Source organism: Schistocerca nitens, chromosome 3, assembly GCF_023898315.1.
Source record: "Schistocerca nitens isolate TAMUIC-IGC-003100 chromosome 3, iqSchNite1.1, whole genome shotgun sequence".
In the NCBI taxonomy this organism is placed as follows: domain Eukaryota; kingdom Metazoa; phylum Arthropoda; class Insecta; order Orthoptera; family Acrididae; genus Schistocerca; species Schistocerca nitens.
The window spans coordinates 531,797,525-531,816,299 of record NC_064616.1 but is presented as its reverse complement, the minus strand read 5'-3'; the positions used below and the strand labels follow the sequence as shown (position 1 = coordinate 531,816,299).

The following is an 18,775-nucleotide window of genomic DNA, read 5'->3' as shown; positions in this document are numbered from 1 at the left end:
TGTTTAGGATATTCTACCATGTGCATGTTATTGACCTAAAGATTTGGGAAACCTGAAAATGCCCACACAATACATTTTATCTCCAGATGGATGGATAAATAATTGAAAAATAAATGACAAAAGTGTTCTGTTTTAACTCAGGCACATTGTACTGTTCATTCTATCACTCTATGTTTGTCCTGTTTCATTGATCCTATCACTCCAAATTTCTAAGTGTCTACATGACAAATGGAAAACTTACCCAAATATTTATATCCATGACAAATTGTATATATATAAAAGTGTTACCGTTCTGTAAATATAATACACATATCAAAAAAAGTTTTGCATCACCTCGGTTCCGATAGTTCCGGAACATGTACAGAAAATTGGAACAGAGGTCAACATAAACATCATTTCTGCCCTTTTTATTGCTTATGAAAACCACACATTACATGTTGTACCGCCATACAGCGAGACCTTCAGAGGTGGTGGTCCAGAATGTTGTACACAGTGGTAACTCTACTACCCAATAGCACATCCTCTTGCATTGATGCATACCTGTATTCATCATGGCATACTATCCACAAGTTCATCAAGGCACTGTTGGTCCAGATTGTCCCACTTCTCAATGGCGATTCGGCAAAGATCCCTCAGAGTGGTTGGTGGGTCATGTCATCCACAAACAGCCCTTTTCAATCCATCCTAGGTATGTTCGATAGGGTTCATGTCTAGGGAACATGCTGGCCACTCTAGTCGAATGATGTCGTTATCCTGAATGAATTCATTCACAAGATGTTCATGATGGGGGGCATGAATTGTCATCCATGAAGATGAATGCCACTCCGATACACTGCTGATATGTATGCACTATTGGTCGCAGGATGGCATTCATGTAACGTACAGCCATTATGGCACCTTCCATGACCACCAGCGGTGTATGTTAGCCCCACATAATGCCACACCAAAACAGCAGGGAACCTCCACCTTGCTGCACTCACTGAACAGTGTGTCTGAGGTGTTCAGCCTCACCAGGTTGCCTCCAAACGCGTCTCCAACAATTGTCTGGTTGAAGGCATATGCAACACTCAGCAGTGAAGAGAACGTGATGCCAATACTGAGCAGTCCAATCAGCATGTTGTTGGGCCCATCTGTACTGCACTGTATGGTGTCCTGGTTGCAAAGATGGACCTCGCCATGGACTTTGGGAATGAAGTTGCGCATCATGCAGCTTATTGTGCACAGTTTGAGTAGTAACATAATGTCCTGTGGCTGTGCAAAAAGCATTATTCAACATCATGGCATTACTGTCAGAGTTCCTCCGAGTCATAATCCATAGGTAGCAGTCATCTACTGCATCCTCTGGGCGGCCTGAGCGAGGCTGTCATCAACAGTTCCTGTCTCTCTATATCTCCTCCATGTCCGAACGACATCGCTTTGGTTCACTCTGAGATGCCTGGACACTTCCCTTGTTGAGAGCCCTTCCTGGCACAAGGTATCAATGCAGACATGATCAAACCACGATATAGACTGTTGAGGCAAGGTTGAACTGCAGACAACACGGGTCATATACCTCTTTCCTGGTGGAATGACTGGAACTGATCGGCTCTCAAACCCCCTCCGTCTAATAGGCACTGCTCATGCATGGTTGTTTATGTCTTTGGGCATGTTTAGCAACATCTCTGCACAGAGAAAGTGACTGTATCTGTAATACAATAACCAGAGTCAATGTCTATCTTCAGGAGTTCTAGGAACCAGGGTGATGCAAAAAATTTTTTGATGTGTGTATAATTGAATGGAAAGGTCCTGTTTCTCAAAGACATAAACTTAAGCTTTCATTACATGAGTCACATAACACAGAAGTCCTTTCCACTATGCATTATTGTTTTCCTGTCTTTCATACTGTAAAATTCAGTCCATGCACTGCTTACCTGAAAGATTGTGAATCCAGCAAGGCTAACAAAAACACTTGTGTATGGCGTTCTCCAGTGATTAACAACTTCTTGCTCTTCAACTGATAGCCAGTCTTTTGTCCAAGTAAAATTGGTGAATAAACCTGCAACCTGTTTATTTATAAAGAAGATCCATTAGTTCATATTTTTAACAAGAAAAAATATTTATGTTCTTTGTGCCATTAACTATCATCATTTAATAAATGAACAATTCTAATGTTTTAGGCAATTGCAGCAAAAAGATTTCCTCCTTAACTGCAGCCACTCATTCCAGTTTCTCTGAAAAACTGCTATACTCTTGCCCACTTAACCATCAAGAACACAAATGCCAAACACAGTGGTATGTTCACACATTCACCTCAGCATAGTTCACATTAAATAAAACTGCAATACTGTAAGGAAATTATTGCATTACTTTTCTGTTTATTGCTCAGCACTGGTGCATATATGTATTTTATTTTATAGCCATTGGATGTGATTTTGAAGTGAGAGTGAGAAGGAAACAAAAGAAGCTACAATAACCTTTCCCCCTCACTCACAAAAAGTCTGTTTAAGAGGATCATCAAGACTGAATGTTGTGTGAAATTCTATATGCTTTACTGGATAATTGATACAAATCAAATCTTAAATGTGTAAAGGAACTAAAAGCCAAGTGCTTAACATACTCAAATATATGACCTCGTACCCAAAAACAAACACACAGTGATCACAACAACAATGTTGAAATGTGTTTAATGATTAGGCATTGTATTTCTTTCTGTGTCCTTTTACCTTGTATACTTCTGCTCCTAAGGCAAAGAGTGTTTCCAAATTTTAAACAGCAGTTAGCCACTTTCCCCTTTATTGTTGGCTTGGCCTGGCCTAACTTTGTGCATATTATTGTAAGCTATCCAAGACATCTCCTTGGTTGATTGAGTAAGACACTAGGAAATGTATATATGCCACTATGCTTAGATAGTTTCAGTAGTAAATTGCTTTACGAATAATATCAATGCCTTGATACAGAGTCAAAGAGGTATGTGCAAGGCTCCTGCTAATAATTTTGTAACCCTGTAATCTTGAAATCCAGTTAATTCAGCCTTAGTGGTAAACTTTCTTCTTATGTGAAACTGGTACATTATGACTCCCTTCTTGTTGTATATTTTCAGTTAGTTACCAACAGAAACAATTAAAACAGAACACATCAGTTCCAGCTTTCAGAAAAAATTAATTCTAACCTCAGGGAGAAAAGAGTATGGGAAGATTGAAAGAGTGGAGAATACAAGTGTCTCATACCTTAGGCTATGAGACTTATTCTCGAAACAGTTCTTCTTTCCTACTTCTTTACCCACCACCCCCCAATGAACAATGGACCTTGCTGCTGGTGGGGAGGCTTGCATGACTAAGTCATACAGATAGCCATACTGTGGGTGCAACCACACTGGAGGGGTATCTGTTAAGAGGCCAGACTAATGTGTTGTTTTTGAAGAGGGGCAGCACCCTTTTCAGTACTTACAGGGACACCAGTCTGGTTGATTGACTGATGTGACCTTGTAACACCAACCAAAACAGTCTTGCTGTGCTGGTACTCCCACTGGCTGAAAGCAAGGGGAAACCTGACACTACGACATCTCATAGAAGATAGGCTAATGAAAGGCAAAACTATATGTTAACAGTATTTGTAGACTTAGAGAAAGTCTTTGACATGTTGACTGGAATACTCTCTTTCAAATTCTAAAGTTGGCAGCAGTAAAATACAAGGAGCGAAAGGCTATTTACAATCTGTACAGAAACCAGATGGGAGTTGTAAGAGTTGAGGTTCACAAAAGGGAAGCACTGGTTGCGAAGGGAACAAGACAGGGTTGTAGCCTACCCCGATGTTATTCAATAGGTATTTTGAGCAAGCAGTAAAGGAAATAAAAGAAAAATTTGGAGTAGGAATTTAAGTCCAGGAAGAAGAAACGAAAACTTTGAGGTTCGACGATGACATTGCAATTTTGTCAGAGACAGCAAAGGACTTGGAAAAGCAGTTGAACAGAATAGACAATATCTTGAAAGGAGGACATAAGATGCAGACAGCAAAGGACTTGGGAAAGCAGTTGAATGGAATGGACAATATCTTGAAAGGAGGACATAAGATGAACATCAACAAAAGCAAAACGAGGATAATGGAATGTAGCCAAATTAAATCAGGTCATGCTGAGGGAATTAGATTACGAAATGAGACACTTAAAGAAGTAAATGAGTTTTGTTATTTGGGAAGCAAATAACTGATGATGGTCGAAGCAGGGAGGATATAAAATTTAGAATGGCAATGGCAAGAAAAGTGTTTCTAAAGAAGAGAAATTTGTTAGCATCAAGTATATCTACATCTACATCTACATACATACTACGCAATCCACCATATGGTGCGTGGTGGAGGGTACCTCGTACCACAACTAGCATCTTCTCTCCCTGTTCCACTCCCAAACAGAATGAGGGAAAAATGACTGCCTATATTCCTCTGTACGATCCCTAATCTCTCTTATCTTATCTTTGTGGTCTTTTCGCAAAATATAAGTTGGCGGCAGTAAAATATTACTGCAGTGCATATTATTTATTGTAAGCACAGAAGCCTAAATATGTGAAACATATACAAGGTGTTCATTTTCACTTAAGACATTAAGTATAGATTTAAGTGTGAGGAAGTCCTTTCTGAAAGTATTTGTATGGAGTGTAGCCACATATGAAAGTGAAACATGGATGGTAAACAGTTTAAACAAGAAGAGAACAGAAGCTTTTGAAATGTGGTGCTACAGAAGAATACTGAAGATTAGATGGGTAGATGATGCAACTAATGAGGAGGTGCTGGTTGGTTGGTTGGTTGGTTGGTTTGGGGAAGGAGACCAGACAGCGAGGTCATCGGTCTCATCGGATTAGGGAAGGATGGGGAAGGAAGTCGGCCGTGCCCTTTGAAAGGAACCATCCCGGCATTTGCCTGGAGCGATTTAGGGAAATCACGGAAAACCTAAATCAGGATGGCCGGACGCGGGATTGAAGAGGAGGTGCTGAATAGAATTGGGGAGAAGAGAAATTTGTGGCACAACCTAACCAAAAGAAGGCATCAGTTTGTAGGACAGATTTTGAGGCATCGAGAGATCACCAATTTAGTACTGGAGGGGAGTGTGGGGGGTAAAAATTATAGAGACCAAGAGATGAATACAGTCAGCAGATTCAAAGGAATGTAGGTTGCAGTAGTTACTCAAAGATGAAGATGCTTGCACAGGATAGAGTAGCATGGAGAACTGCATCAAACCAGTCTTTGGACTGAAGACCACAACAGCAACACACCTCTTTTTCTTTACACAGAGTCACAGGTGCTATAAAACAAAAGTGGCCTCCATATTAAGTTCAGCGGTTTTCTTTCCTTTTGTTTAATGTTTCTGTTCTATATGTGACATTTCTGTTCTACATGTGACAAAATATGTGGTAATTCATTTTTGATCAACCAGCAGTGCAAGCAAAGCATACCTTTCTAAATGAGATATTCTCAGTACTATACCATCACTGATCCTGTTATAGTACTCATTTATAGCTGCCACTAGTTACCACAAGCACAGAAGCCTAAATCTGTGAAATATATACAAGGTGTTCATTTTAACTTAAGACATTAAAATATCTTGAAAATTACACATCAGATCAAAAAAAGTTGTAATTTCTTTCAATTTGTTTGTCTTGGAGGGGGACATCCAAAGATACTCTATTCAACCCCCCCCCCCTTTCCCCTTGCAAGGGTGTGGGGTCACTGGCCACTTTGAAATCTTCAATGGGAACCCCCATTTTCTAATTGGAGTATATAATTGTACACCAAAACCTACATATGTTTTGCCTGAAGCATTTTCTCCATTTTGACACAGATGGTGCTGTAATTGGAGGAATAGAAATGGATACATAATTTATGACATACTACTCAATGGCCCTTGAATATCTATGGCACCTGAGACCCCAACTCTATGCTGTGAGGGTAGGACAGGCCAGTATTTCATACCTTCTAATTGGAAACCCCATTTGCAACATTGTATTCCTCCAACATATCGAATATGGGACTACTCGGCCCAGTATACATAGGACAAATGTGTATCTCCAGGAATGTCAGCACAGGCATTCCTGATGTGGTCAACCATGTCTTCATGGTCTGTTGGCACTTGCTGGTACATCCTATCTCTTAAATATCTCCACAGAAGGAAATCAGGCGATGCCAAATCCAGCAACCTAGCAGGCCAGGTAATAGGGCCACCTCCATCGATCCACTGACCAGTGTAAACACAATCTATATCTGGTCCTCTGAAACATGTCACTTCAAGGTCACTCCCCCAGCGCAATAAAGTTGGTAATGTAACTGACAAACAAGTGAGGAATGTGAGGCACTGTGTCTTCTGAACCAATAACAGCACCGAACAAAAGCCGGTTCCGGCACTGGCACTACCACGTTGCTGGCTTCTGTGAAAACATTGTATATTAGTGCACAAATGCCTGCTTCTGTGTTGTGTTACCACCTCAACTACAGTTTTTGTTTATTAAAAAATGTCACCAAAACAATGCCATTCACCATGTGACAATCAGCTGAGCCAATGAGGGCCATTAAATAGTCAGGCTTTGGAATTGCTATGGAATGCATGAGTTTTACGAGCAAGAAAAGGGATTTGTTTTTGTTCATGGGCATGAATCGATTCCTGCTGATAAAGTTTTACAGCATACCTTGAAAACTTTAGGACTCGGTCAAAGAACAGTTATAAGGAAAGGGGTACTACTTCAAGACTTACAAGACACTGAAGTAAAAAGTGTGGAAGAAAGCCCCCGTGGGAGAAACAGTGTGTTTTTAAGTACTCCAGGAAAGAAAAAAATGCAGCCTTGTCTTGTTACAGATATTGATTCTTTCCGATCTGATGCAATTTGTCGGCACATATATGGAGAATACCCCACAATAGTGAAGCCGCTAACTTCTTTAAAAGAAAATGAACTTTTCTCAGGGGGGAAAATGTCACTCAAGATGGTATTAAAAAAGTATGGGCTTCTGTTTTAAAAAGTCAGATGGGCGAAAACTATTACTTGAAAAAGTGTGCATCATTGCAGCTCATAACATATTCTTACACAAAGTTGTAGGAGAGGACATACACTCAGTCATATGTTTAGACAAAACCTGGGTCAATGCTGGAGAATCAGTTGAGAAATGCTGAACTGATGATACTCTGAACAGCAGCAGTCATCAGCCAACAGCAAGAGGATCCTGATTAATTGTGGCCCATGCAGGATCTTCAAACAGCTTTGTGCCTGAAGGACTTTTAGTTTTTCGATTGAGAAAAACAAGTGACTATCATGAGGATATGATCCACCCATGGTTTCTACAGTGGTTTAAAAATTTGCTGCTCCAGTTTAGTGTTCTGACAGTGTTTGTGATGGACAATGCACCATACTATTCTGTGATTTTAGATCAAATTCCCACCAATAGTGACTGTAAAAAAACTATGGTGCAGTGGTTGCAGGCTAAAGACATTGCTGCGGACATGTGCATGTCAAAGCTGTTGTTATACTCGCTCATAAAACAAAATAAGCCCGTGATGCCTAAATATGTTGTAGATGAAACTGCAAGTGAACAGGGTCACTTGGTAATTGCCATTTTAATCCAACTGAATTGGCTTGGAGTACTTCAGAAGTAACAACAAGACTTTTACTACAGAAGTGCAAAGACTGCTACATGAAGGTTTCACTACTGTATACATTACCTCATGAAGGAAGAAAGTAGACCATGTTGCTAAACTCATAAGAGAAGCACAGACTATAGATGGAATTATAAATTAAAATGAACAATTAATGATTTCTTTAATGATGATGATGGAAATGGAAATTTGTGGTTAGGACTATGGGACCAAACTGCTGAGGTCATCGGTCCCTAGACTTACTTAATCTAACTTAAACTAACTTACCCTAAGGACAACACACACACCCATGCGGGAGGGAGGGCTTGAACCTCTGACAGGAGAGCCGCGTCAACCGTGAGAAGATGCCTCAGACTGCATGGCGATGATGATGATGATGATGATGACGAAGACAATGGTTTTTGTGCCAATTCCGATGATAGTGAAGGAGAACTGGCTGGAACTGCACCATCGACATTGTAAACTGGTGAGTGTAAATGTATACAGAATTAATTCTTTCTCTCTGCAATCGGGTAGGCTATGCATGTTTTGGTTTATTTCATTCTATGAGTGGGAACAGCGTGTTCTTTGGTATGCTTAGGTTTACATTATTATATGATGTTTTACTTTCAGCTATTATGGTAACAATTTGGAATTATTTTTCATAGATATTGTAATTAACTTCGGGTGTTTTTATTTCCCGGTTTCATATACTATCAAATGCTTAGTCTCCGGCGTTGTTCTCTCCATTGTTAGAAAAATGTACTTTGTTGCACTTACATATAAGCATTGATTGTAGCTTACATTTACAAAACATACTTCAAAGTTGTGGGCGTGTGTGGTGGCAGCTATTGCAACCTCGCAATCGCAGTATAGCCAACTACATGCGAGCTGTCAAGTGACATGTTTCACCAGCCCGGGTTTAATACCTCTTGTGCTTGAGTTGTATAATGCACTGGGTCTGCGTCTCATGGTCTAGAAGCTAGCATTGCTGTGTCTGGATCATGGAGTCCCAGGTGCAATTCCCGATTGGGTTGTGGATTTCCTCTGCCTGCGGACTGGGTATTTGTGTTGTCATCATTATTTAATCATCATCATCATCATCATCATCATTCATAACAGTGGCTAGATTGGACTGCGTAAAAATTGGACCTTGTAACAGTTGGAAATTTTTACGGGCGCTGATGACCCCGCAGTTTAGCGCCCCACAAACCGAACATCATCATCATCATCATCATCGTAATGCACTGGGCAGTTGTCATGCTGAAGCCACACTGATTGTCGAATGGCCAGGGCAATGTCCTGCAGTAGTACTGGTAGTTATTGTTCCAAAAATGTTTGATTTTTGTGCCCATTCGATGTGCCATTGATAACATATAGACCATTGAGTCTGTTCTCCATGATGCCACATCATACGTCGACTGACCAAGGATGTTGAAGGTCAACTTGCTATAACCAATGGAGATTGTCTACACTCTAGTAATGCATGTTATGTCGGTTAATAATACCTTGGTTTGTGAATGTAGACTCATCAGAAAATAGTAATTCAGCAAAATATGTGAGGGTTGTTTGCATTTGTTGACATGCTCGTTTGCAAAACACTACCCCATTATGGAAATTGGTGCCACGAAGTTCTTGATGCAATGACACATGGTATGGATGATACTTATGATGATGTAGTATTGTGACAATACTACCTACTGACATACCAGAATTGTGGTGCAATTCCCAGGCATTTAGCTGAGGGTTGTGTTGCATTGCTGTTAGTACAGCTGTTTCATTACTTTCTCCTATAACATGTTTGCTTCATTTCCTCTTATCAATCTGTACGCTGCCATCAGACATAAAGGCATTCACAACCTCATAAAAGAATGAACTATAGCAAGCTTTCTCTGGAAAATGCTCTGCATACAAGGCAACAGCAACCTCACCATCTCTCCTACATTCTGAGGAAATCAGGATCTTTAGTTTTGTCTTTTGCGATTGCAACATTCATCATCCATTTACACATCTGTTCTCCAAATGATAGGTAGGTGAACGGGCAATAAACACTGTATTATAATGTTTGGAGCCACTATCTGTTCTACATCTACACGATACTTGAGCTCTGGTCACAGTGCACTGCCTGTTACGATATGTAGTAGTTTGCTACATGGCCATGGTGGCACATCGAATAGTCCCCTTTTCAATATGTCAGAGGAATACAATGTTGCAAAATAGGTTTTCCAAATAGAAGTTATGAAATACTGGCCTGTCCTACCCTTGCAGCATGGAGGTGGTATCCCACATGCCATTGGATATTCATGGGCCATTGAGTAGTATGTCATAAATTATGATTGTGTACTTATTTCTATTCCTGCAATTACAACATCATCTGTGGTGAAACAAAGAAAATGCTTCAACCAAAACATATGTAGATTTGGCCACAGACTCATAATGTCCAATAAAAAATGGGGGTTCCCCTTGAAGATGCCAAAGTTGTTTCCTCACCACCGTTGCATGGGATGGGGTGGTGGGTTGAGTGTGGTATTGTTGGAAGTCCCCTTCAAGAGAAACAAATTGTAATCATAACTTTTCTTGATCTGCTGTGTTGTATTTGAGATATTTCAATGTCTTCAGTTAAAATGAGCACCCTGTATATGCTTATTTAACTGAAGTTATTAACGTTCTTCAATTTTAGTAAGTATTTTTCCGCATGATGAACATTTCATTGCAAATAATTCTACATAAACTTTTAAGATATTGTCTCCTAAAAATGTCTCAGAATTTGTGCAAAGCAAAAGCGTTACTTTTTAAGAGCACATTTCCTTTCATGAGAAAGAAAAACATATGCTGTTCCTAGTATGAAAAAGTGTGAATGGACATGAATGGAAGGGAATGCATTTTCCTTATAATACAAATATAAGAAATGGCTAATGAAATAGCATATTACATGGTACAATATTCAGCTCTGGTTCTTCAGTGGTTCAGCCCTGATTGACTGACTTTTATTTCATCACATTTGCTTACAGCACGTACAGAATGTGCACTTGTAATATAGGACAGGTCAACTCATCCTAATATCTTCAAATATTTAGCCTGCATATTACAGTATAAAAGAAAATACTACAAGTTATTTACATACTGCCTACTTCAATATTTTCAGTTGATTACACTACATACACACTGGTAATAATACCATTCCTCATTCTTTACACATATACTTCTCTACACTATAATATTCTTTTTTCCATTAAGTAACTCTTTAGATGTTTCTGGAATGTTGTTTCACTCATACTGTCCTGTAGGCTCTCTGAAAGGTGTTTTACCAGTTGTACACCTGAATATCGAGGACCTTTCTGAGTAGCTCTCAGCCTGTCTGGTATGCTTCTCAGCTGACCTTTATTTATTGTGTCATATGAATGAACATCTGCATTTTCCCCAGTAATGTATTGTCTTTGATTGGTGAAATTACTGACCTGTATATGTACATGGATGGAAAAGTCAATATTTTTCTATTACCGAAGGCAGTTCTGCATGCCTCTGTTTGTTTTTATTCAGAATGATCTAATGACCTTTCTTTGCAGAACAATTTTTTTTCTTATTGATACTGCTGTAGTTTTCCCAAACATACTGTAAGTATGGCTCATACCTCAATGATGTTGGGAAACACTTGTTAACTACCTCATGCAGAAGACATGCTTTGTTAGTACTACTCAGTTTTCACTGTCTTCAGTGGGATACATTGATGTTACAGTGTTCATCCATGGCATGCTATTGTAGAAGGAGTCACTAGATCAGCTAAGTACAACATTCATGCAGTTCACATGTTTATTTGCATATATAAGCTGAATTCCAGTTTTTCCTTTCTGTACAACCAATGTATCAAATGTATTTGATTCAAAACTCTAAATTCTAGTACTTTACATAAAAAATAAATGTGCTGTTCATATCATTTTCCCATTATCTTTCACTGACTGTATAAAAACTTGCATGTCTCATGATTTCTTATGTATTGTATGACATTTTTGTGTGCTTTGCAAAGCTGGCACTATAACATTAATTGCAAACTACAGTTCTGATTCCTGCAAATACTGACTGTAAAACTGAAGTATCCTCATTCAGATAAGTGTTTCCCCTTATTTTAGTATCTATATGATGTTCCACCTAACTTTACCATCTCATACATATCTGAAATGGAAAAAAAAAAAAAAAAATATTGTGAAAAATGCAATTGGCCAGGAGGCCAGGGATGCACCTATGTCAGGGGCTCACACAATGGGCAAGAATGAACAATTCATAAATGTAAACAAACATCACTTTCAACACAAAGCTATGATTTTTCAAATAGCACATGTATGATTTTTCTGCAGAAATGAAAATTAGAGGTACAGTTAGTGATGGCAGACTTATTTTCACTGCTTTAAACCTCATACCTTCTGAAATATGTAGACTTTTAACGATGTCAACAGTACCAAAGTTTCTGCCATAATATGCAAAGCAAAGGTTGCCTACAGCAGGATTCAGGACAGTGCAGGCAACCCGCAATACAGCAGAAGCTGTGGCATCATTTCCATTATCTAAATCTAAGTACTCCAGAAGGTTTAAGGTTCAGAACAGTGAAATCAAGTCTGCCATCTCTAACTGAATCTAGAGTTTTCATTTCGGCTGAAAAAACATACATGTGCAACTTAAAACACATAACTATATGTTGATAGTGATTTCATACTAAACAGAAAATTTGAACTGCAGTTATCAATTCTGTAAATTTTGGCAGCAATATATTGATCAGAAAATCATTTCCCCTTAATTTCAATGTAGGTGATTATGTGGTTGGTGCAATATTTCCACCTTTTTCCTCTTGTTTCCCAAGTTGTTCTATGGAATTGTTGAACAGTTTATGATACACTCGAACATCCAGGATGGAATAATGACAATATTATGAAAAGGATAGATCACTAATTGCATATAGTGAAGATTTTGAGTTTTAGTTAGGCACAACAAAAAGACTGTGAGCATTAGTGCATGATGGGAGAAGCAGGACTGGGTGGTGTGGGTAAGGAGGAGGCTGGGGCAGGGAGAGCAAGGGATAGCAGGGCAGGGCAGGGGTGGTGGATGGTAAAGTCGTGCTTGTGGGAGCATACAGGGCCGAGGTAGATAGAGGGTAGGGCACCTAGGTGCAGGTGGGAGGTTAGAAGGTGGGTGTGGAAAAGGAGAGAGGACTGTGGCTGTTTTGGTGCAACAGAGGCATGTAATACTGGAGTGGAAACAGGGAAGGAGATAAATGAGTGCAGGACAGTTACTAACCAAGGTTGAACCCAAGAGGGTTATGGGAACACAGGATCCTCCCTACCAACACCAGCTATTCTGAATTGCCCAGGTGGGCAATATATCCTACATTCCCATAACCCTCCTGGCCTCAACCTTTGTTAGTCATTATCCTAAACCCAGCTATCCCCTTCCCTATTCCCACTACAATAATACGCAGCCCTCTATTTCATAAAAGCACCCACAGCCTTTTTACTTCTCTACTTTTCCACTGCCCCCCCCCCCTTCCTCCCACCCTCTGTCTAGCCTCCTGAATGCACTAACTGTCCTACCCTCTCTCCACCTTGGCTGAAATGCTCCCACAAGCAGCACTTTACCACCCACCACTCCTCTTCCTGCTGTTCCTCCCCCTTCCCACCCCAACCTCCTCCTTACCTCACCACCTAGATTGCTTCTCCCATTATGCACTGCTGCTCACAGTCTGGTTTTGCCAGAGACTGTGGTCATGTGTGTGTGAATTGCATTTGTGTTTGTGTGTGTGTGTGTTTTGTCTAATTCTATTAAGGCCTTTTGGCCAAAAGCTTATTTGTTTGAGAGTCTTTTTGTTGTGCCTATTTACAACTCAACATCTCTGCTATATGGCGAGTAGCAATCTATCCTTTTCATAATATTGTCAAAAGTTTATGACTGTGGCCTAATCATAGCTCATAGAATGTCCACTGCAGTGGTATAATATTATTTTCCATGCAGGTTACATTCATTTACAAGAAGCATAATAGAAGTAATCCACAAAATACAATCCATATCACTCACTCACGAGCACCTGGTGTAGAACTTTAGAAGATATTGTGAGCTCAAATGTAATGAGCTAGCATTCTGAAAACCTCAGTCATGCAGAAAACAAATCATATTTTTCTCACAGATTAAAGGCAATCTGGTAATATTTACTGACTTCAAAAGTGCATTTCACTTAGTGCCACTTCATGTCTTATCAAGGAAAATTTAATACTATGGTGTCAAATGAAATTTATTACTGGACTGAAGCTTTGTTGTTATGAAAGACCTGTTTTATACTGGGTGGAGAGTAACCATCAAACGTAGAATTAATTTCACATGTTTTCAAGGAAAGTGTGTTGGGACCCCTTTTGTTCATGTTGTGTATTAACCCTTTAACTGCTCCGGACGTGTTAATGAGTGCCTTTGTACCTGTCCCTGTGTGCTCTGAATGTGTTTACGCGAGCCACTTGTCCTTCTACCTGGTACTCTGAACATGTCTATGCACACATTAAGATGTCCAGAGCAGTTCAAGGGTTAAATGACCTACCTGATAAAATTTATAGTAACCTCAGATGTTTTGGAGATAATGCAGTTATCTATAATGAAGTGCTATCTTAAGAGAGGTGCACAAATACCTAATTGGATATTGATAAAATGTCAAAGTTGTGCAACTGCTGCCAACTTGCTTAAAATGATCAGGAACAGAAAAGTGTACACTTCACGAAGCTCAAAAATATGGTGTCCTATGATTACAGTATCAGTAAGCCATAACTGGAATCACTCAACTCATACATATTCCATTATGAAGCTTTGAAATGGAAAGAGCACATAGGTAAAGGAAGTGACAGACTATGGTTCATTGTCAGGACACTGGGCAAATGTAGTCAGCCTGCAGATGAGACTGCTTACAAAACACTCTTGCAACCCATCCATGAATATATCTCAAGTTTGTGGAACCCGTACCAAACAAGACTAACAGAGGATATTGAATCTATACAAAGAAGAGCAGTATGAATGGTGACAGATTTCTTTTACTCATGGAAGAGCATCATAAAAATGCCATTAAACCTAAATTGACAGACACTTGAACAGGTGTTTACTATTCTGTGAAAGCTCCCTTACAGAGTTTCAAGGACCAATATTAATCCTTTTGTTGCTGTGAGCACAGATACACATCCTGCTACACCATTCCCCCAATGTTGCGTACATGTGTGCACATGCTGTTTGAGTTTTCCTACAGTACTATGGCTGTCTGAATGCATTCTGCACTGCTGACTTCTCACAGCTGCAGACATGTTACTTCCATATCTCAGTGAATAAAAAAGTTTTGAGTATTTATAATACAACATATGTGCTTAAAAGTGTGTGCTATCATTTGCAAAAACATGCGAATGGGCACATCACCCGTGATCATCCTTCGCATATAAAACCCAGTAACTTGAGAACAACATGAGATATCCTTATGCTCTCAATTTTAAATAAAATTTTGATATCTATATTTCATTCACTGCAGTGTATCAGCTAAAATAAACTAAATGCAAAGTTTATGCAATGCATTTTTACCCCAGCAAAATCTTTACAATTTTACACAATGTTTTACTTAATAATAATACTTTGTTCAACATCAAATGATTCATTGCATATGCATAAAAACAGGTTACAATTATTGGTACATAACACAGCAATACAACCTTCTGAATATTTCATTGATCAACAAAATGATTAAATTACAAATAAAATGGTTTGCTTAACACTATTTACATATTTTTTTCAGAGCACTTCTTATTCTGCATGTGAGTATGGTATTCTTCTAATGTGTAAAAGGGATTTTGTAACAGGAATTTCTTTAGCTGAAATTTAAGTTCCATTGTGCATAGGGTCGTAACTTTACTGGGCTGTGTGTTGGCTAACTTTAAACCTGCACATTGTGGGCCCTTTTCATAGAGTGCTGTTCTGTAGCTGCTGATGTAGAATTTTTCTTTATTTCTGGTGTTGTACAGATGCAAATCAGAACAAATGTTGGGCTGCAGTCTTTTAACAAGTAATATGGCTTTTAGAATGTACATGTTTAGCATGTTTACAATGTTTAGCACACCAGTTTTTGGAAACAAGCCATGGCATGATTCCTTATATTTTTGCTCCTTTTTTGAAGTAACAATAGCTTATTTAGACTTGCTTTGATTGTTTCTATCAAAATTTCAGTTCTGTAATTCAGGTTCGAGGAAAATAGAGCATGGTATGCAGTCTCCAGGTCACAGTGTCTTCGCAGAACTTACTAATCATATTAACTGCAAATATATTCTTAGACAACTTAGATGTTAGAGTGTCAACATGTGTGTACCATTTTAGATTGCTTTGAATTGTTAAACTGAGGAATTTTACACTAAGCTCTTTTTTACTGATTCGTTGCTTATGTATAGTTTAATTTCATCATTAAAATTATTGTTGATAAACTCCATGAGACATGTTTTACTACTGCTTACATTTAAGTGGCTTTCATTACAGTATTGAACAATTTCATTTGCCACATTATTACAGCGTGTTTCTAGTTCATTAAATATCATCTGCATACAGAACTACTTTGGAACTTTGAGTGCAATTTTTATGTCATTTACATAAATCAATTTGATGCAACACATAACTATGGCCTATAATGAAAATAAATTCAGTCCTTTACCAAGCAAAGACATCAGACTGTAAGATGTGCAAAAATGAAACTTATTCACCTTATAGTTTTCATAGAAATGGATGGTAAGTAATTCATAGAAGCCAGAAAGTCCACATGGATGGAACTGGGCACATCACACCTACCCAACCATTGGATATAAAAACCAATAACTTGAGAATGAAATGAGTTATCATTCTGCTTTCAATTTTAAGTAAACTTTTGATACCATATCTAAATTTCATTCACCACAATGTATGTGCTAAAATCAACCATATGCAAAGTTTACCCATTGTGTTTTTTACTTCTGCGAACTCTTTAAAATTTCATGCAATGTTTTCATTAGGTGATGCAGCACAATTATTATGATGGATAATGAAAAGAAATTCAGTTCTTTATTGAGTGAAGATATAGGACTGTAAGATGTGCAAAAATCAAATTTTTTCACCAATAGTTTTTGAAAAATCAGATAATACATATTTCATATCGTCCCAAATGCCATGTTTCAGTGCCGACACGAGCCTTTGGTGAGCAGTACAGCCATAACAAAAGCTGTCTCAGCATGGAATGCAAAGAGCATGTCTGTAGCAGCCAAAGAGTTCAGAGAGAAAGATAGGAATATAGTATAGCTTCCTGTGTATCACTTCTGTACGGCCTAGGACAAGGTTAGACCAATTGCAGACCATGAGGAGGCATTTAATCAGTCATACTCTTGCAATCTGTACAACAATGTAATGGAAAGCAACCGAAATATGTGGTACAAAGGGAAGAATTATCTTCTATGCACTTCACAGTGGTCTGCAGTGGATGCATATAAGTAAAACTGCGGGTTTATTATCCAACTAAGTAATTCATCTATGTTTCTGCCAGCTGTAGACATATAATGATCTGTGGTCTTTAGCAGTGAAAGCAGTTTCCCCTTCAAAACTACTTCACATTTACAATGAGTTAAAACTGTCATTCCAGAATACAAATGTATCTCTAGAAATTTTCTTCATTTTACTGGCAAACTTAGGAAAAAAATATTGCCATCCAAAATAATTCTAGAAAGTTTTAAAAAATGATGTCTCATTTATTTAAAACAACACTTGTAGGTAAAAACTAAAGGCAATATGTAGCATATGTGACTACAGTGTCTTTCCAAAATTTGCTGCTAACCAGCACCCCTTTTTTGGATGCAAGCTGTGCACTGCTTAGCTTATGTTTGCAGAGGCGCTCACTCTATTTTAAGCACACTTCATATTCAGCATAAGAAACAGAGGACTTGCGTTAAGCTGTTTTGCTTACCTGATCATGAGTATTCAGATCTCCTGCCATGTATTGGCCAAGACCCAGTGGGAATGATATTGATGATACAACTAAAGCAACAATACCTGGATAAAGGAAACGGCTGAAAGAAAAGTAAATGCTAAGTCACATTTTCAAGATTCAACATCAAGACTGCGCTAACATTACATTTTAGAAAGAGAAAGTAAAAATATATCAATAATATTGCAATATTTGAGACCCACATCACTTCCATAACTTACTGGAAGGAGTAAAAGTACAGTACCATGGAGGTGTTGTATGGTTGAAGTTCATGTAAACAGGACTGCTAATGTTTCTAAGCCTTTGGATGATAGCTTTATTCAGTGATAATTGTGAAACACACACACAAACACACACACACACACACACACACACACACACACACACACACACCTGCACTATTACACCAATGTATATGTAACTTCTGTACCAGCTCTCTGGTGCCACATTCCTATCTCATGTGTTTTCTGCCCTCCTTTCCTGTCATCAGACCCTCTTTCCTCCAAGCCTCTCTGCTCCTCACCTCCTTCTTCCTTACCTCATCAACTCCACATAAAAGAACTTCTCACTTCAGCTGAGTTGCAGTTCTGATACAATATATACAGGATGAGCAGGAGCTCCACAGACAAACTTTTAGCACTGGCAGCACTGACCTAAACAAGAACAAATGTTCAGTAAACAAGGCTCTGACATACACACCTTAAGAGGTATGGACACTTGTTCAGCAGAAGAGATGTACTTTTCAGTAGTGAAGGTGAGCAATTGCTCGTAGCTCTTCTGGTATATACTTTAGAGCCCACGTTTGCAGGTTTTTTTCCTTGTATTGGTCCATATTACCATGTCTCGAACTAGGAAAGCAAAAAGTTTTCAGTAAAGGAAATGTGTCTCACAGTAGTGAAGATTAACAAGAGCTCATAGCTCCTAAGATATGCATTTTAGAGCCCAAGTTTACTAGGCACTTTTTTCTTATTTTGGTCTATAATACCACTTTCACATTAATCATGGAATGGAAACACACAGCAACAGAACGTACCAGCGTGACTTCAAACACTTTGTTACAGGAAGTGTTCAATATGTCCTCCATTAGCGAGGATACATGCATCCACCCTCCATCGCATGGAATCCCTGATGCACTGATACAGCCCTGGAGAATGGCATATTGTATCACAGCCATCCACAATACGAGCACGAAG

At 38.8% G+C, this 18,775-nt stretch overlaps 1 protein-coding gene across 2 annotated transcripts in view; it reads right to left on the bottom strand.

Annotated features, from left to right (window-relative positions):
• Positions 1-18,775, bottom strand: part of LOC126248447 (chloride channel protein 2) — a 526,989-nt gene that overhangs the window by 101,115 nt on the left and 407,099 nt on the right. For both annotated transcript variants that reach the window (XM_049949432.1, XM_049949431.1), the window contains exons 9-10: positions 17,562-17,664; positions 1,911-2,042 (exon numbers count right to left, since the gene is read on the bottom strand). In XM_049949432.1, the coding sequence (XP_049805389.1) occupies positions 1,911-2,042; positions 17,562-17,664 (235 nt within the window). The remainder of the gene's footprint in view (positions 1-1,910; positions 2,043-17,561; positions 17,665-18,775) is intronic.